Here is a 17,523-nt window from a genome sequence, read left to right on the forward strand (position 1 = left end):
CAAAGTAGTCAAGTAACTGTCTGATTGCCTGCTGTGTCTCATTTAGTACTCAGCTGGAGAAACCTATTACTTTTCAACTGCGTCCAGTTTTATTCAGTGAACAGCAGGTCAGCGTACAGTTTCAGGGTTTTCCCTCTAGGTTTGTGGAAGTCTTAGGTGCACGTATTAGGCAGGGGGTGTGGAGGTCCTTCCCCAAGAAAATGTTACATTTTGCGATACAAAATAAGCAATTTCACATCATTTTGAACAATTATTATTACCATATTTACGTACAAAAATTGAAAAATTGAAAAAAAAGCTAGAGCAGATGATGAATAATAAACAACAGCCAAAAGGCTTAACCCTCTGAGGACAGAAGCCGCACCGGCGAGTCCAACCGATGTTTCACAACACTCCTACGCCAAAAAAAACGATATTGCAAAAGTTCATTTTAGACATTTATTTACTATTTTATCCATACATTACGCTTCTTTTGTGAACCCAAGACTTTTGTAAACACATTTCAAGCAGCAAAACAATTGAGTGTAGGTATGTTTTGACAATAGATTTGAGAAATATTTCCGCTTTAGGGCCAGTGTATCTCTTTATACATTGCTCTGGAACCATTTTGCACCTTACAGAAAGCTGAGGTTATTCTGAACATTTTCATATGAAACACATGGGGATCAGGTTATATGCAAAAACCCTTAAAGGTACGCTGTGTAGGAATGTCTCCCATCTAGCGGTGAAATTGTATTTTGCATTCAAACCAATAGCGCTCTCTAGCGCCTCGCTTTTTCAAATGTGTGTTGCAACTACGGTAGCCGTTATGTGTCACATTTCCTATTTAATTCCCTTTTTTGCTTTTTTGGCGACGAGGATTCCTTCTCCTGTGGCTCGGCATAAGCATGATCCTCCATTATGAACTAAAGTGCAGTGCAGGATTTCAAATTTCAGACAAGCGCCTCTCACTGATCTCCTTCTCCGTTTTCAGCTGGTTTCAGTCACGTGACGCTGGCTCTGAACGAAAACGCGTTGAGGCTAGTGCTTCATGTCCCTCTCAGCCATTATAGGTTTTCAAAATGGCGGAACGACATGGAAGCCTCCTTGGACTTGCCCGGCCGATGTAAATACAGATAAGAAACTCTTCGCTTAGGAGGAAAAGTCAGATCATTGGCAGAGGTCATTTTACACCAATGAAGGACATATTTATGAATGAAGACATTGATTTTAGCTAATCAAATACTTAAAACACTACACAGTGTACCTTTAAAAGGAGAATTAAAGAAAATATATTTAAAAATTCTCTTACACCTCAGAGTGTTAGAGATTAAACTTGCTAAAGAAGTCTACTGGGAATCAACTACAACTTGGGAAAAGTCATTCAGTTAGTTTTGATGCTCTCCACTTGGATTTTACTTTCATTCGGCTGAGGTGGTGTGGCCCAAAACGGCTTTGGGGCTGTGCCTAAGCATTATAATGGTAGGGAAAACCCTGCAGTTTAATACATATATGGAGAATAATACCGTTTGTAATAATACATTAATAATAAATTACTGCCTACTCGGATTTAATGGGGCACTCTACCGACTTCACACATCATCAGTTTACTTGTCATGGTTAGTAATACTAAGCCTGTGAAAACCCTGATGATGTCATCAGAGTCATCTTGAACTGGCCATTATAAAACAGGTGGCTTTGAGTTTGAAAGAAGTGGGCACTTGGTTCTAAAAGGCTCCTAATGAAAGAAACTATTCAGTTGCATTATGGGAAATTTTCAAATCTATTTGAGATAGGGACTTAAAAGTCAGAATACCTCTATTTTGACCATTCCTTTTTTTATATCTCTCTTTTGTGAGTCCCCGAATTAAACTCTGAGGTGCTAATTTACATGCAGCTTGTTTTTAAAGGAAATTCCTACATTCTTTAATAACAATAAAATTACATTATATAGGCCTACTGTAGTTCTTTCCTGGAAACTTCCTCAGAAACTATTAGGAAATGATGGACCACAAAACTAAAGCCTTACCTAGAGCGCTAGTGTTTAGACAACATTGAACAATTGGAAGAACGTTGGCTGTTTTTTTTGAAGAAAAGTGTTTCGGTGGCTAGGTTAGCTCAGTTGGTAGAGCAGGCGCACATGTATAGAGGTTTATTCCTTAACGCAGAAGGTCCAGGGTTTGAGTCCGACCTGTGACAATTTCCTGCATGTCTTTCCCCCCTTTTTCTTCCCCTTTCATGTCTAGCTGTCCTATCCATTAAAGGCGGTAATGCCCAAATAAATCTTTAAAAATAAAAGTGTTAGAAAAACAAGGTTATATTTTTCCAATTAGGGTATGAAGAAGAAAAACAAGTATTGTTTTTGCCGTTTTCCTGTTTTTATCAAAGCGCGTACTGGCACACAAGGCACAAAGACAGCAGGGCATAATTAGCAAGAGATTAGAATATACACGGAGCTTTACATAACACGTTCTCTGTCTGCATGGACTCCGTACGCCTGGCACACACAGCAGCACACTGCAGCTGCACCGCACGACGACTTAGTGATTGGCACAGTCAGGACCACCAGGATCCATAAACACACCACCGTGCGCTCTCATTCTTCCTGTCTCTCTCTATCCTCTGTTGTATTTTTTAACCTTCCGAGGTGCCTTCCCACAAGCAGCAATGTGTTTTCAATCTGAGGTCAATTATTCACCTCCCCTGGTTTTGTTCCCAGCAGTTTAAAGTAGAAAAAAAACATAGAACTGTCTATACTTTACAGACTCCATTTTTCCCATCTCTCTGCTGTCAACGCCCAGTCAGACCAAGCCCCCTGGCAGACACATTATGTGTTTAAATACATTGTGTGTGTGTGTGTGTGTGTGTGTGTGTGTGTGTGTGTGTGTGTGTGTACGTTTGTGTTTGGAAGTACTCGGACAGATGTGTGTATGTAATTAGCCAACTAAGTAATAATGGCTTTAACTTCCCAGCGGCGAAAAGCTATGAATGATGGGACAGGTGGAGGGAGGGGGGGATGGAGACCTCCCAATCCCCCCGGGGGCAACGGGATGGACGGACCCCATCTGGTGACATCACGGGCCTCATCACCCCCTGTTTGGCCCCATAAAGAGTTCCCCCTAGAGGCTGTCATCAGGAACTGCAGATCAAGATAGTGTGCTGCAGTCTCGTATAAAGTACTCGAAAGCCAATACTTGAGTAAAAGTACTACCAGAAAATGACTTTGGTAGAAGTGGAAGTGCACCTTTTAGAATATAACTTGAGTAAAAGTCTTAAAGTATCTGATATTTACTGTACGTAAGTATCAAAAGTAATTTTCTGATAATAAATGTAACTAATTCTAAGAAGGTAGCTACATAAGAGTGACATGACACTGTCATGAACGTGTCATAAACATTATAAACAAGTCAAAAACGTTTATGACATAACGCTTCTTTTAGTATGTGTCATTTGGTTTTTGTCATGACAAGTTAAGGTTAGGGTTAGGGTTCATGTGTTCATGACAGTGTCATGTCACTCTTATGTAGATACCTTCAAGTAAAGTGTTACCAAAAAAACTTTGATTATGAACTTCATTGTGGCTCCCCTATAATGACGCATAGGATTCAGGGTTTCCGCACTTTCTTAAACATCAGATTCAAAGTGTGACATGAACAAAGAAAACAGAGACAGTTCTTTTGGGAGGAAGAATCTTTCACTCCAAACGAACGGAGACATTTCTTGCAAATAACGGCCACAGGTGTGTAACGTTATCTTCGTATATGTTTTTTTTTTAAACTAACTAACAGATTTCTTCAGATTTTATTAGTAAAAGTTTCCAGAAGATATGAATAACAAATACGTGAACATTCGACCTATGTACAGTGACAAAGTATTTGTACTTGGCAGTATTTATACTGTGTTAGATTAAAACACTGGTGTGCTGTTTAAAAAGACAGCGGGTTTGTGGAGGAGTAAAATGAGGGACTTGATATAGAATCAGCGTGAGGTCAGTGGTTTTTGTGCTCTCTTGTCTTTCAATGCAGACATTATGTGTGTGTGTGTGTGTGTGTGTGTGTGTGTGTGTGTGTGTTAAGAGAGAAGCTTCATGTGTTCCTGTGGCCTAAAACCATCTCCTCTTTTCTTTCGATGTGGAATAACCCTGGGAAGCTGCCCCTTGTCTGACCCAACTGCGTTCCTGAGGAAAACAACAGGAGGGCTTTATCTTATTCTCCTCCTCCCCTTTTACTTTCCTCTACCCTTTTCTTTGCCTACATTCTTCTTCTTTTTCCATCTCGTTTTTTGCTCCTCTCCTCAGGAAACATCCAAACCGCTAGGCTTCGGTTGAATAACAAATATCTTGGGACTTTGTTTGAAACATGCACCTGTTTTGGTTTGAAAACTCTGCGTTGTTTTGTAGTCTGGACGGGCACAAACGGAGACCTTTTGGAAACGACGACGCACTTTAGTCAGTCTTATCGGTTAGGTTGGCTTACATACCTTTCAGTAAGAGTTCCAACCTCGCCGTCTAACGACACCACACTAAATACTGTATTTATCAACTGCCCAATGGAGCAGAAAAATGTCAGTAAGCGAGACAGTGTACAGGAGTTTCCTTTTTATTTATTTTTTTGAATTTTGTCAGACCATCGGAATACATTAAGGAGTATGTATTTTTACACCAGAATTTAAAATTCCCAGGCAATGTGGACCTTGTAGAATGGTATCACGTCCACGAAATGTACGGCTCAATGTACAATTTCCAATTTCTTTGGAAGTTTCCTGAAAAGAGCTGTGTAACATATAATGTATGTAATACAGTTACAGTTCGTGAGACTTTATTCAGTGTATATTGAAAGTAGAGATCCATATCTTCTGTTGTACTTGCGCATTTTTTGGAATCATCCATGTTATTTTTGGGTAATCAAAATTAGGTATAGTTAAAAAGAAACCCATATTTCTGATATAGAAGACAACACAAGGGTTAGTTAAAAGCACTTGTTGATTATCCAAATTCTGGGATATTTTAGAAGGAGTTCTACGGGTCTTGATGAACTCTACGACTGTGCGTCTTCCTCCTTTTCCTCTACTTCCCTCCCCCGACTGTCTTTTAGTTTCTTATACCCCCTTGTCTTCGTCCCTTACTTTCTTCTTTCACTTACTCCCACTCTCCTTCCTTTCCACCCTTTCCCTCCTCTCTTCTCTCCTTCCCATTAGCCCTCGTTTTTTTTCCCCGACTATGTCTGTTTCTGTCTATACTGCCTCTGCCTGTCCCTTACCTGTGCCAGGCCACGGAGTGACACTACCACAACAGAAGGGGATAAAGAAAGCAAACAAGCTAGGGAGTTTGCTGAAAAGAGGGATTATCCGTAGATGTGTGCTTTGTTAAGAGCTCCAGTTACTGAGTCATTGATAAGCCCCTCCAACTGGCCGCGAGTTATTCAGCCAATCAGAGATCATTAATCCCCAAGACAAATGGATTCAGGATTTAGGTGGTTTTATTTTGCTAATGGCTCATTATGACACATTTATAACTGACGCAGAACTGCTGAACTGTGCTGTTGTTCTTAAGTCAGAACGTTTTTTTTCTTTCAACTTCCTTCTATCAAAACCCCCGAACCCTGGAAGAGCCTTATGAGCGTCCTGCTGCTCAGAACAATGCCAGAAGGAAAACACAACTGTTGAAATTGCCTCGATCAGCCCTGTGAAGGCTTAATGACTCACTAAATAGCCTATAACAACAAAGCAATTCAGAGAAACAGACAAATAAATCCTGCTGGTAATGAAAATGAAAAAACCCTAATGGTTTGTAGCTCTGTAAATGAATGACGCATTCTCACGCTTCAGTCCAGAATACGGCAGGAGGGTGGGGGGGGGGTTGGGGTGACGGATGCTGTTAACCATATGACGATTTCAGCCGTCTATTTCTACCCTCTAATACGACCCACGGGAGCGTTTCATAAATTAGCACCCCTGGAGGTGGCAGGAAATACAATCTCATATCTAAACCACAGAACGTTAACGGTCATGGTTTTTAAACACGTCTTTAACGTTGTGAAACGGTTGCAGTTCGGTTAGCTTTAGGCAAAAAAAAACCCTACTTAGTTATGTTTAGGTACCAACACTGGTTAGTTAAGTTTAGAAAAAAGATTGAGGTTTTGGTTTAAAAGCAGATGCTATTTCACTTCCAGTTACTGTTTATTTCATATTGATGTTTAACATGTTTGTTTGGCAAATTCCACATACGTGTACTTATTGTGTCAATAGAACTTTTTCTGATTATGAAAGTTTGACTAAAACTCGCTGTTTACTTTGATTTTCAAATGGGACTCAAACCCTGGTCTCTTGGGAGACAGTCCCCTGTTTGTTTGACCCATCCACTACCCCCAACCTGCCTCCTTACTTACATTTGGCGCTCTCATACTCTACTCACATCATAACTTTTACGGCCGCTATTTGGCGCTGTCACTAAAAACGTAAATATGAGTCGTAATTACTGCTTGGAAAAATGACCTATGTGGGAGTTTTTGGCGGAGGACAGTCCCCTAGTGTACAGATAGTAGAGATCATAAAAAATATCCGCAGGACAAAGTGTCTGGTCCGGCTCCACATAAATGAGAGACCAGAAGACATTGAGAGATGAAATGTCATCTATTCCAGCACATCTTGAGTCGGAGCAGTGCGTTTATGACTCTGTGTCTCTTATCAATATTTCATTTCTGTCACTCAAAAACCTCCTTATAGCCTCTATCTGGCAAACATCTGGATCATCTGTTCTCTCACTGTGAATTTTTATCGTCTTTTCCAACAAACACGTACAATCCACATTTTTTGATTTAGGCTGCATATGTTTGGCCTTATTTGACCCTCTTGAGAACTGCCATCCAAACGCATCTCTGGTGAAGTGATCATAAACATATTGGAAGACAAATATGCTTCCAAGGCAAGAAAGAGAAACGGATCGGCCAAAGTACATTTGCAGGCAGACAGGGATGCACTTATTCTGCACCTAGACTCGACCTGAGGAATATTTGTCGCGTTACACCTCACCTACACTTCCTGGTCCCTGGCTGCCATCTGTAATGTCTTTTCTTTTAATTATTGTGAGGTAACGCTCACAATAACCCTAACCCCTAACCCTATCATATTTTGCAAAGTGTTCTATAGTAATTTGTCTGTCTTTGGTTTTTCGTGGTAGGAAGTTTCACAGCACCTTTCCAGCGTGACCTAAAAAAAAGTTAAAATGCAGCTACAACTAACAATTATTTGCCTTGTCGATGGATCAATTAGTTGTTTGGTCTATAACATGTCAGAAAATGGTGAAGAATGTCGATCAGTGTTTTCCAAAGCCGAGGCTCGAGGCCGCTGACTAACTGTTTAGATTTTTTTCTGCTCTGAACCATAGAATGTTTTTACTTTTGAGTGCAGAAGTGAAATCCAATCAGGAGTGGTCACTGGAGACTGAATATGAGATGCGTGTCCATGCCAGGAGTAATCGCTGTCCACACTGCGGACACAATCGGGATGTATCTGAATACAAATATCCAAATTATCATCACCTTCGCAAACTTTGTTTCCCACCTCTCTCTCACAGAAAGGCTTTACTTACAGACTCTTCTTAATCCTGACAAATCGTATCCGTTCCTCCTGGGTCAGGTTTGATTGACAGCCACTGACACTCCCGAGGTTAAAGCTAACATTTAAGGCTTAGCAAAGACACGGGAGGACAAAGCAGGCTATCCCCACAGTGCTTCTGGCTGAGGGCACGATACTGTAGAGCCGGTTGACCCCTGGTAGTCATAATATCAGCAAGCGGCTCTGAAACTAGAAGCTGAAGGAGGCCATGCTGTGCCTGCCTGGAGCCGAAGCGCTCAGCTGGTGCTGAAGGGGGTAAAAAACGGGGGGTGAGAAAACAAGAGCTTTGGTTTCAAGTTTGACAAGACTATATTCAGAGAGAGAAAAAGAGTGGTGGACTGTAACTTAGTACATTTACTCAAGCAGGGGCGTAGCACAAAATTCTGGGCCCTGCAGAAAGGCATTTCCAATGGGCCCCTCCCCGCATCCACAGCCATTCATTCTAGCATCTTTTTGGGCCCTCCTGACATGAGGGCCCTGGGTCCCCTTTTTCCCCCCAGTCCAACGCCCCTGTACTCAAGGACTGTACTTAAGTAAAGTACAAGTACCTCAAATTTGTACTTGAGTCTTTTCTTTTCATGCCACTTTCTACTTCTACTCCACTACAGCTCTGAAAGAAATGTTGTACTATTATATTATATTTTTACTCCACTACATGAATCTGAAAGCTTTATTTACTAGTTACTTTACAGATTAAGATTTTTGCACACCAAACACATGTAGTTTATACAATACAATGTTTTATTATAAATTAAACTACCAGGTCTACAAGTCCAACTGAAATGATTAGACCCTTAAACATACAACTGTTTGGAACATTTCCAGTTTCTTAAATATGAGGATTTTTCTGCATTGAGTACTTTTACTTTTAATACTTTAAGTAAATTTTCCTGATGATACTTACATACTTTTACTTACAGTATGTAACATTTTCAATGCAGGACTTTTACTTGTAACAGAGTATTTTACAGTGTGGGATTAGTACTTTTACTTAAGTAAAGGATCTGAGTACTTCTTCCACCACTGCATAAGACCCCATCACACGCATCCGCTCATTTGTGGCCAATGCATACCCAGTAGGACGCCCACTAATCCTGCAGCACATTTACAATCTGTGTAACGGCAACATGATACCCCCAGGAGGCCTCGGCGAGCACACACCTCCCTTTATGCTACCCATGCCTCTCGAAAAAAAAACCAACATGTACACTACGTGTCAGCGGCAACAGCTGCGTCTGGATCCCTCCCTGCCTGCCTCACCTGGCCTTAGATCAGCTGATTGGTACTCCCATTCCATTGGCGAGGAGCAGGAGTATGCAAAGCTATGCAAGGTAGCTTGATGTGTATAGCACGTTTCAGCAACAAGCCAATTCAAAGTGCTTTTCGTAAAACATTAAAGAGCAGTTAAAAACAGTTAAAATAGAATAAGACAGCTATGAAATACAAGACTAAAAGTAACAGTGAAGTGTAATAGTGTGTTCCATTTACCTCGGAACTCAGAAGTCAAAGCTGGGAATGACTTCAGTTGAATGCAAATGAGTTTTTTTGTGTGCATACAAACAGCGTAGCAACATGTCCACAGATAGAAGATGGACAGGACTGTGTGTACGACTTAGTGAGACACAAATAAGACAGAAGTGCTTTTAACTAGATGTTACTACACCTTTCACAACTGTTGAACAACTGATTTTTAGCTCGGGGTACTCGGTGGTCGTCCGAGTTCCGAGCTCGGAAATTCGAGGTAAATGAACAATTACTTTAAAAGGGGCAGTGTCAAACAGAAGAGTCTTCAGCCTTGATTTAAAAGAACAGAGTTTCAGCAGACCTGCAGTTTTCTGGCAGTTTGTTCCAGATATGTGGTTAGTTCTGACTCTGCATGGGGACAGAAAGCAGACCTGTCCCAGATGACCTGAGAGGTCTGGATGGTTCATAATGTAGCAGCAGATCCCAAATGTATTTTGGCCCTATTCAATGCTGTATAATCCAACAATAGTATTTTGAAATTAATTCTTTGGGAGACAGGAAGCCTATGGGTAATATCTGATCCGTTTCCAGCGTGGCTCTGTGAAACGTGCCCCGGGCGAGTTCCCCCCGTATCGGATCATCAGCCTGCTGCATGCTCCAACACGGTCTCTGGCCTGTCTCCCCTGACGGCCCTCACTGTGTCAATGAACAGAGGTGGAGTATTGAAGACATCCGCAGTATGTCAGTGATACTGAACCGCGGGCCATTAGCAGCTATGGAGACCCAAGCCGCCGGCCGTCCCGAGCCTAATCTGTCTCCGCTAAAAGCCTCAGAAATGCAACCTTATACGGCACCGATGGGAATATGTGTTTCCAATCACACTCCTCAGGAATGAATACCTGGCATATCGCGCCGCTGCAACTTTTTTTTTCCGCCCTTGTACACTCGGTTTACAGTAAACACCAGGCGAAAAAAAATCTCGGGGCTCTTTAACGGCGAGGATTGAGAACAGGCCTCATTTTCCCAGACTCTGAGTTTTCCCACAAGGGGCTCCTCCATCAAGCTGTCACATTGGGCTAATGAAAATCTCATTCTACAGAGGGATCCTCCTAAAGCTGCTAAAGGCACATGCTAACCAGGGGATTAGCCCTGTAACGCTAGGGGACTTCAATTTCAGCACCAGCATAAGTCATCACTGCCGAGCACCGACATAGATATATGGCTTAGGACTGACTAGCGTGTGTCGTAAGAGGGTTTCTCCCAGGGAGGGTGTGTTGCAGGGGGATCGGTGGAGTCTCACGAGAGACTCGGGCTGATTGAGACTGACGTGATGAGATCCTGTAAACAAAAACCAGAACCATAGCCTGGATGTGTCTTTCACAGTCCAGGCCTCAGTTACCCAGCGCATACGGGCACTTTTTCTTCAGCTGTGGTTACACTGAGGGCGCTTTCACTCCTATAGCTCAGTAGATTTGGGGGGGGGTAATGCTGCAACATTGTTGCAGTTTTTATTTGGTTCGGTTTGCGTTCAGACTGCACTTTGTCAAGACACACCGACAATTGTAAACATATTGTCACGCGGAAATGGTTACTTTATTATTGGGCAGAATATCCGAGTGAAACTCTCTGACACCTTCTGGTCTCAGAAATAATGGAGCAACACCACATTTGCGTCTTGGGTTTTGAATAGAATGCCTTAAGAGTGCTACGCCGCTAATTACACAAAAATAAAACATTCTCTCCTCACAGTCATTCATACATTTCAGACGATAATAAATAAACGGCATTGAGAAATTGCACATTAGGAACATTGCATAATGGTTCAAAAACATTCAACTTGTGAGTTTTTGTCCGTTCAGAGTTCTGATAGCTGTGGGGAAAAAAGCTGTGTTTGAGTCTGTTAGTCTGAGTTTTCAGTGATCTGTAGCGCTCCCCAGAGAGAAGAGAGTTTTATGGTTTTGCCTCAGTGTTTCTAATATTTTAGAAGAAGGCAAACAATGTAAGCAGCTGACAAGACAGCGAGTGAAGGAGAGGACGGCCCTGATGACAGAGAGATGGTGATGTGATTTCACACACTCGAGGAGCGATTCATGGTCATAATAGGTTATGGATCTGAAAGTTGTTTGTCACTTAAATCATGAAGACGTCTGTAAATTGAGTGCGAAGTTGAAATTGTTGTTGGTCCACTTCCTGTATTTGGATCGGATCGCATTCTCACCTGAAGAGAACTGAACTCTAGAGCAGAGATCTTCAACAGGGGGTCTGGGACCCCTAGGGGGTTCTCAGAGCTACTGCAGGGGGGTCCACCAAATTAATGTAAATGTTTTTGAAAGTTTCCAAGAACATTAAAAATGTCTTGACATGAATCCAACATATTATTAGCAAATATAAATCAGCCTATTTGTGAAAAAAAAACAAAAAAACAACAACACTGATGATAGGCTTACTGGCCTATAGGTAAGATAGTCACTAAGGTAGCCATCCACAGATACAGTTCATCTTAAGGATTAACTGTGCCACATGTATGTTTAACATTAAAACTTTTATATAACTATTATTTATTATACATCATTATTTTTCTAGCTTAGTATTCTATGCAAAAATGGCATGTGTAAAGGCTTTAGGCCACCCACACGTTATTGTAGGCCCAGTTTAATATGCAACTCAATTTTATACAACTTTACAATGTAGTAGGGGGTCTCGGTTCCGTCTCTCTTTCAGTTTGGGGTCCTTGGCCTAAAAGACATTGAAGACCCCTGCTCTAGATCACTTGGAAGCGAGCCGGGACGGGTGGTCGGCAACGGAGTTCGAATGAGCTTTCACACCGCCCCAAATGAACCGGACTATCTGACAAAACGCTCAAGGATTTGGTGAAAATGGACCAAACTGCTTAGGTGTGAAAACAGCCTGAGATAACTAAAGTATCAGCTCTTGTCAACAGCACTAATAACTCTTGGGAGAACGCATCATGGCAAGAGACTACCCAAACAAACCAGCGCGTAACTATCATCCCAATTAAGACAGCTGTTATTGACGTACCCTTGAGCAAAGCCCTGCTTCAGGGGATCTTAATGTTAGATGTGTACAAAACAAAAAAAAAGCAGGCTTCAGCAGACAGAGCATGCATGCTCAGCGTATTTTCATTTGGTAAATAAATCATTAAAAGGTCAAGATCAGAGATCGCATGATGTTATCGTGGGGATTATCCTTGCATACATAAATGTGGAACAATCGGCTCACCAATGATAGATTCGTTGTGTTATTAATATTGCTGACATACAGAAAAGTGCCCTCACTGTGGATTATAAACAATTACATTTGGTCACGTAAGCACAAGCTTCTTTGGTGAAAATGCAAACATGTTTTTATTAATCTGCCTTTTCAGAGCTGTTTGGTGCCCTGTTTACTTTCAGTGTTACTCAGCCAAACATCCCTAGATAAAAATCAATATAAATGTTTAAAGATTACTGTTTAAGATGGAAAAATTACGGGCATTACATTTAATTTCACTAGTCTGACTTCAGACGTCACTACGTCTTCTATTTCTTTAGTTCATTTATTTATTTATTTTTCGTTATTTTGATGTGGGATTTCTTTTAAAATCTGTTAGCTTTCATTTTTGTTATTTGAGACAAAATACAATTCCTGTTGCACTTTTGATAAGGGGGTTGTTTTGCACAGTTTAAAGAAATAAAGGGACATCTTTCAGTCATTTGTCTGCAGCTCATTCTGTTTAAAAACATATTGTGAGACAATCGTATCGTGAACTTAAACTCGTGAATCGTGAGTTGAGTGTATTGTTGCATCACTACCAAACACATTGTGCGTCTCCTTTAGGTCTTACAAATGCCAATGCATTTCTTTTCTCAGAATATTTGCAAAGGCAATGTTGTCTTTGCTAGAAGTCTTCTCATTCCCTGCCTTTTGCTGCGTTTCTTTGCATGTTAGCACCACCTGTCAATCAGTGGAATAGTGTAAAACCATTGGCAGGTATATGTATTGCTTCACCCATATGCTGGAACCCACATGCAAAAATGTTGCTCCTTAGTGCTACTAGTGATCAAAAATCACATAGGGTACCTTTAAGTGACCATAATAAGGACTCTAGACCTGACTTACTTGAGATTCCCTGATGACTTGACCTGAGACTTCAAAAAAGGTTCAGCGCTGAGGAGGACGGTCTGGCTAGTCCACACAGCATTCCGGGATGGGAGAAAAACATGCTCTGGAATTATTGGCATTTCTTTAAACCTATCACAATCGGCATTGGTGGCGCTAAGCACGACACAGAGCCCTGTTTTCTCTGCAAAGTACCCTCTGGAAGGAACTTGTTTTGGTGGAACGTGTACGTTCAAAAGTTGTTTTAGTCATGCAACAGAAAACTCAGATTGGACATCCGGCGGAATGTCCGGCGACATCGTAGCAAGAAGTGGAACGTCGTGGATATAGACTAGAATTGGCTAAACCCCAGAAGTAGAAGTGCAAGAGGCAGATTATTTAATTAAAATGCCAAAATTGGTCACAGTCATGTAAAAAGACTGGAATTGACTGTAATACAGATTATGAAGATTTAACACTTTGACTCCAACACATTTAGGTATTTTCACGCAGATTTTATGTTTTTCTGCGCAACATATTCACGTGTCACCCTTTTCTCTCTCTTTCCTCCAGGTTTTACCGGGGTGATTACCACATCGACGTCTGCATCAACGACTACCTTGATGTCTACTGTCCGCACTACGTCGGCCCGGTGTCTGACGAGCGGGCCGAGCGCTACGTCCTCTACATGGTGAACTACGACGGCTATAGCTCCTGCGACCACACCGCCAAGGGCTTCAAACGCTGGGAGTGCAACAGGCCTCTGTCGCCCAACGGACCGCTGAAGTTCTCCGAGAAGTTCCAGCTCTTTACTCCCTTCTCCTTAGGCTTTGAGTTTCGCCCTGGCAGAGAGTATTATTATATCTGTGAGTATCTGTGCGCTTACCTACCCTGTTACCTATATTTATAAAAGTGATTGTACTTTTGATATGGACAAAAATGTATGGACACATTTCGTATCCAAAACTGTAATTTACTGAAAGACGGCGACAAATATTTTGTCAGATTTTTAGTATTTATTTATTTAGCACATCTAAAAAGAAAAACAAACAGCAATGATACATTTAAGAGACATTAGGGAAAAAAAGGCATGCAAAGTAAACCCAGAAAAGGGGGGCTTGGCAAGTTGGGTTTTCTAGAATAATTTAACAATAGGTAGCATAAAAGATAGCAAATCAAAAAACATAGTGTCAGGATTTAGAGAAATGGCGGACCCAAAAATGCAGAGACGACGGGGCAGAGTTAAGTTCAAAGATTTAATAAATGAAAAGGGTTACAACAAAAAGAGTCCTGAAGTAAGCAGGCAAAAATAGTACCAAAAAATTTTGAAGAAGCCAAAAGACAAATACAATGATCTGACAACAGACAAAGACAACACAGAGACTACATACACAAGGTAACGAGGTGAAACAAGGAACAGGTGACACGAGGACTCAGGAACAGGTGAAACACATCAGGGTGGGGCAGACAATCACAAAGGTGGTAAAACACAAGGCAGGAAGTAACACAAGATATGACATTGGAGAAAACAGAGACTACAAAATAAAACAGGAAACTGAAGCATAAAACATACACAAAGATGAAAACGCAACAGAGAACACAAGAGACAGTAAACAAGGAAATGGGGAATAAATTAACTTTAACTAAATTAAAAGAGGAAAAACTATAACAGAAAATTGTAACCATGGACACATCAAGGAACAATCAAATGAGGAAATAATATAAAGGTTTAAGAAACAGAGAAAGGAAAAGTGATCATGAAAAAAAGAAATATGTTAGGTTATAAATACAGTAAAATATTTTTCACAGATGTTTTAAATGATGAGGAGAAAGTTCCTGTAGGCAGGGAGGGAAGCAATTTCCATATCTTAGAACCTCTGTAAATGCTAAATTGGGATATTGGTGATTCCCGTTTGATGGGGGCAAAGCTGGGCTGCTTTTTGAGTGGGAACAAATTGGGCAACTTGAAGATCGTTAATTTGATAAATGTCGTTAATTTGAAGAATGTTTTACTTGTTGTTTGATTAGATAATTGCTGATTTGAAGCAAAATGGTGCCAATTTTACACCCTTTTCTTGTACGGCTGCAAGAAGACATGTATTATATAGTATTTGACAACTTTGGGTTCCTCTGTCGATGGAAAAAGTTCATATTTCTCAAAGTAAATTGCCCAAAAAGTATTGATTTGGTATCAGTTCTGAAACTCAGGTATCAGCACTAGCAAAGAAAGATTTACAATGCTACCCAGCTCTAACTTGGAGTTGTATCAGAAGATCCATTTCCGTGTCATCTTGCAGAAAAGACAGCAGCAATGTTCGTGTTCTGTTTTGCAAGTCCTTGGAATGAGGGCCGAGCCAAAATACAAGCCAGAGGGAGCAAAACATCTCCACTTTCGAGGTCTCGTTTGAAATGTATTTTGTTGCTGACTGGCTGAGCTCAGCTTTCTCTTCTTTGTGAGAAAACTGGGGAAAACAAACAGCTGGGAAGTCATGTTTTCATAAGTGAAGTCAGTGCCCTGCAGGGGCAGAAGAAGACTTAATACACTGCTCTCCACGGTAGATTTTTGGTATTTAGCTGACACAGGTCAGAGGAACTTTATAGTAAGAAGTGCAAGAGTCAGGGAAAGGAAACCAAATATTGGCATTACAACAAAGTACAAAATGTAGATATTGAATCCAAAGAGACTGGTGAGAGGACAGGGAAAGTATGGAGAAAGTTGTCTGGTTTTTGGTATAACTTTTCAGTCTTGCTTCTAGACCCAGAGCAGGTATTTTGGAAAGCTGCCTAAAACTCTAAATTCATTCAAAGGAATACACAGTTTGGCTCATCTGATCTATCTCAGAGGATTTTGATTTGGGTTGAAATGCAAATAAGGATTTAGTATCTGTTAGCTGGTCACTGAGTCAACACTTTGGACCAATGATTTCCATCTTGACACATATCTTTGGAAACTTTGCAAACTCAACTAAGCTGAAATTAAGTATTGTGGGTTTGCAATGAAGGTCAGTTGAGTTTAAGATCATAAGGAAGATTTTTTTTTAATATATATATAATTTAGTAAGGTTGATGATAAAATAATAGCCACTGGAGAATTTGTTCTCCTCACGTCTTTCAACACTTTTGTCCTTGTGTGAGTTAAACCAGATCCAATTTCTGTTGTAGTATTTTGTGTTGTGATGGATTACCCTTCACTGGATGTTTCTGTTGGATTTCTGTGTCCATTGGACAGTTTTCTCGACTCTGTTGCATAAATGTGACTGTATTGTTTAGAGGAATTGCGGTCTGCTTCTAGTCATGCCAGGGAATTGTTGATGCTGTTGCAATTGGATGTCGATAAGAAAAATCACAGATTGCCTAATTCTGCTTTATTTGTTAAGTTGGCTCTGGTTGATGTGAAACTAAGTGAGGACAATGTTCTTGTGGACTTTAATTTTGATTGATCATCCGGAGAGAGAAAGGCAGAGAGACAACCCATATGGCTTTGAGCAGTTTGAGGCCATATGGGCCATCTCTCACTGACTCAGATTCATGACTCATCCATCAGATTCTTGTTCGCCAAAGACACCTTTTTTCCCTCTGAGAACATGTGATCTGAGAACGGGATGAAGTAACATAAGACAAAGACACCTTTGGGAAAATATCAAGGTTTTATAGTCAGAACATTTCACATAATACCCATATTTGTCTTCACATTGTTTAGAGTTGTGTAGGAAAGAAGAGCTGTTTCTGGAATTTAATCGTTTTCTTTTAATAGAAACCTCTTTGTTCCTCCACATAAACACTTGGTTCAACTGAATATTGTAATACTATATGTAATACTTTGATTTATGTTGTGGCCATCAATTGTATAAATACTTAAATTTAATGTTTTGAGAAATCATGTTTTTATGTCAGTTTTTGGTATGTTGAATGGCTCTAACTACTACAATACCCATGAGCCTCAGTTGCTGTTGCCGTGGAGAGAAGCTAGTCAGAATCAGTAGCAAAGTCAGAACACTTCATCATTCAGTGATTTAAAGCAGATTTGACTACTTTTTTGGCCCCTTGGGGGGAAGCAGAACGAGCTAAAAACACGGCATTGACATGTAATCACCTTTTAAAATGTTAGCAAAGAAGTTACACATCCAACAGACATGGAGCAACATTAGAGTTAGTTGTGATTTTGGCCACCTGAAGAATGTTAATGTTATATATTCACTGTTATTTCAGCTGTGTTTCGGTCTCCAGAGGGAAATATCTGTCTCTTTAGCTGCTAAATGCTGCTACACTAGTCACGTTAGCTAGTTGCTAACTTTGATAAACCCAGTGTACACTACCTGCCCAACACCAAACGACAGACTTTTTTTTTCACTGAAAACAGCTGCTTCC

At 40.7% G+C, this 17,523-nt stretch overlaps 1 protein-coding gene across 1 annotated transcript in view; it reads left to right on the plus strand.

Moving 5' to 3' along the window:
- Positions 1–17,523, plus strand: part of LOC144530977 (ephrin-A5b-like) — a 98,959-nt gene that overhangs the window by 70,808 nt on the left and 10,628 nt on the right. The window contains exon 2 of the mRNA XM_078270817.1: positions 13,729–14,021. Coding sequence (XP_078126943.1) covers positions 13,729–14,021 — 293 coding nt within the window. The remainder of the gene's footprint in view (positions 1–13,728; positions 14,022–17,523) is intronic.

The sequence above is a fragment of the Sander vitreus genome, chromosome 16 (assembly GCF_031162955.1).
Source record: "Sander vitreus isolate 19-12246 chromosome 16, sanVit1, whole genome shotgun sequence".
In the NCBI taxonomy this organism is placed as follows: domain Eukaryota; kingdom Metazoa; phylum Chordata; class Actinopteri; order Perciformes; family Percidae; genus Sander; species Sander vitreus.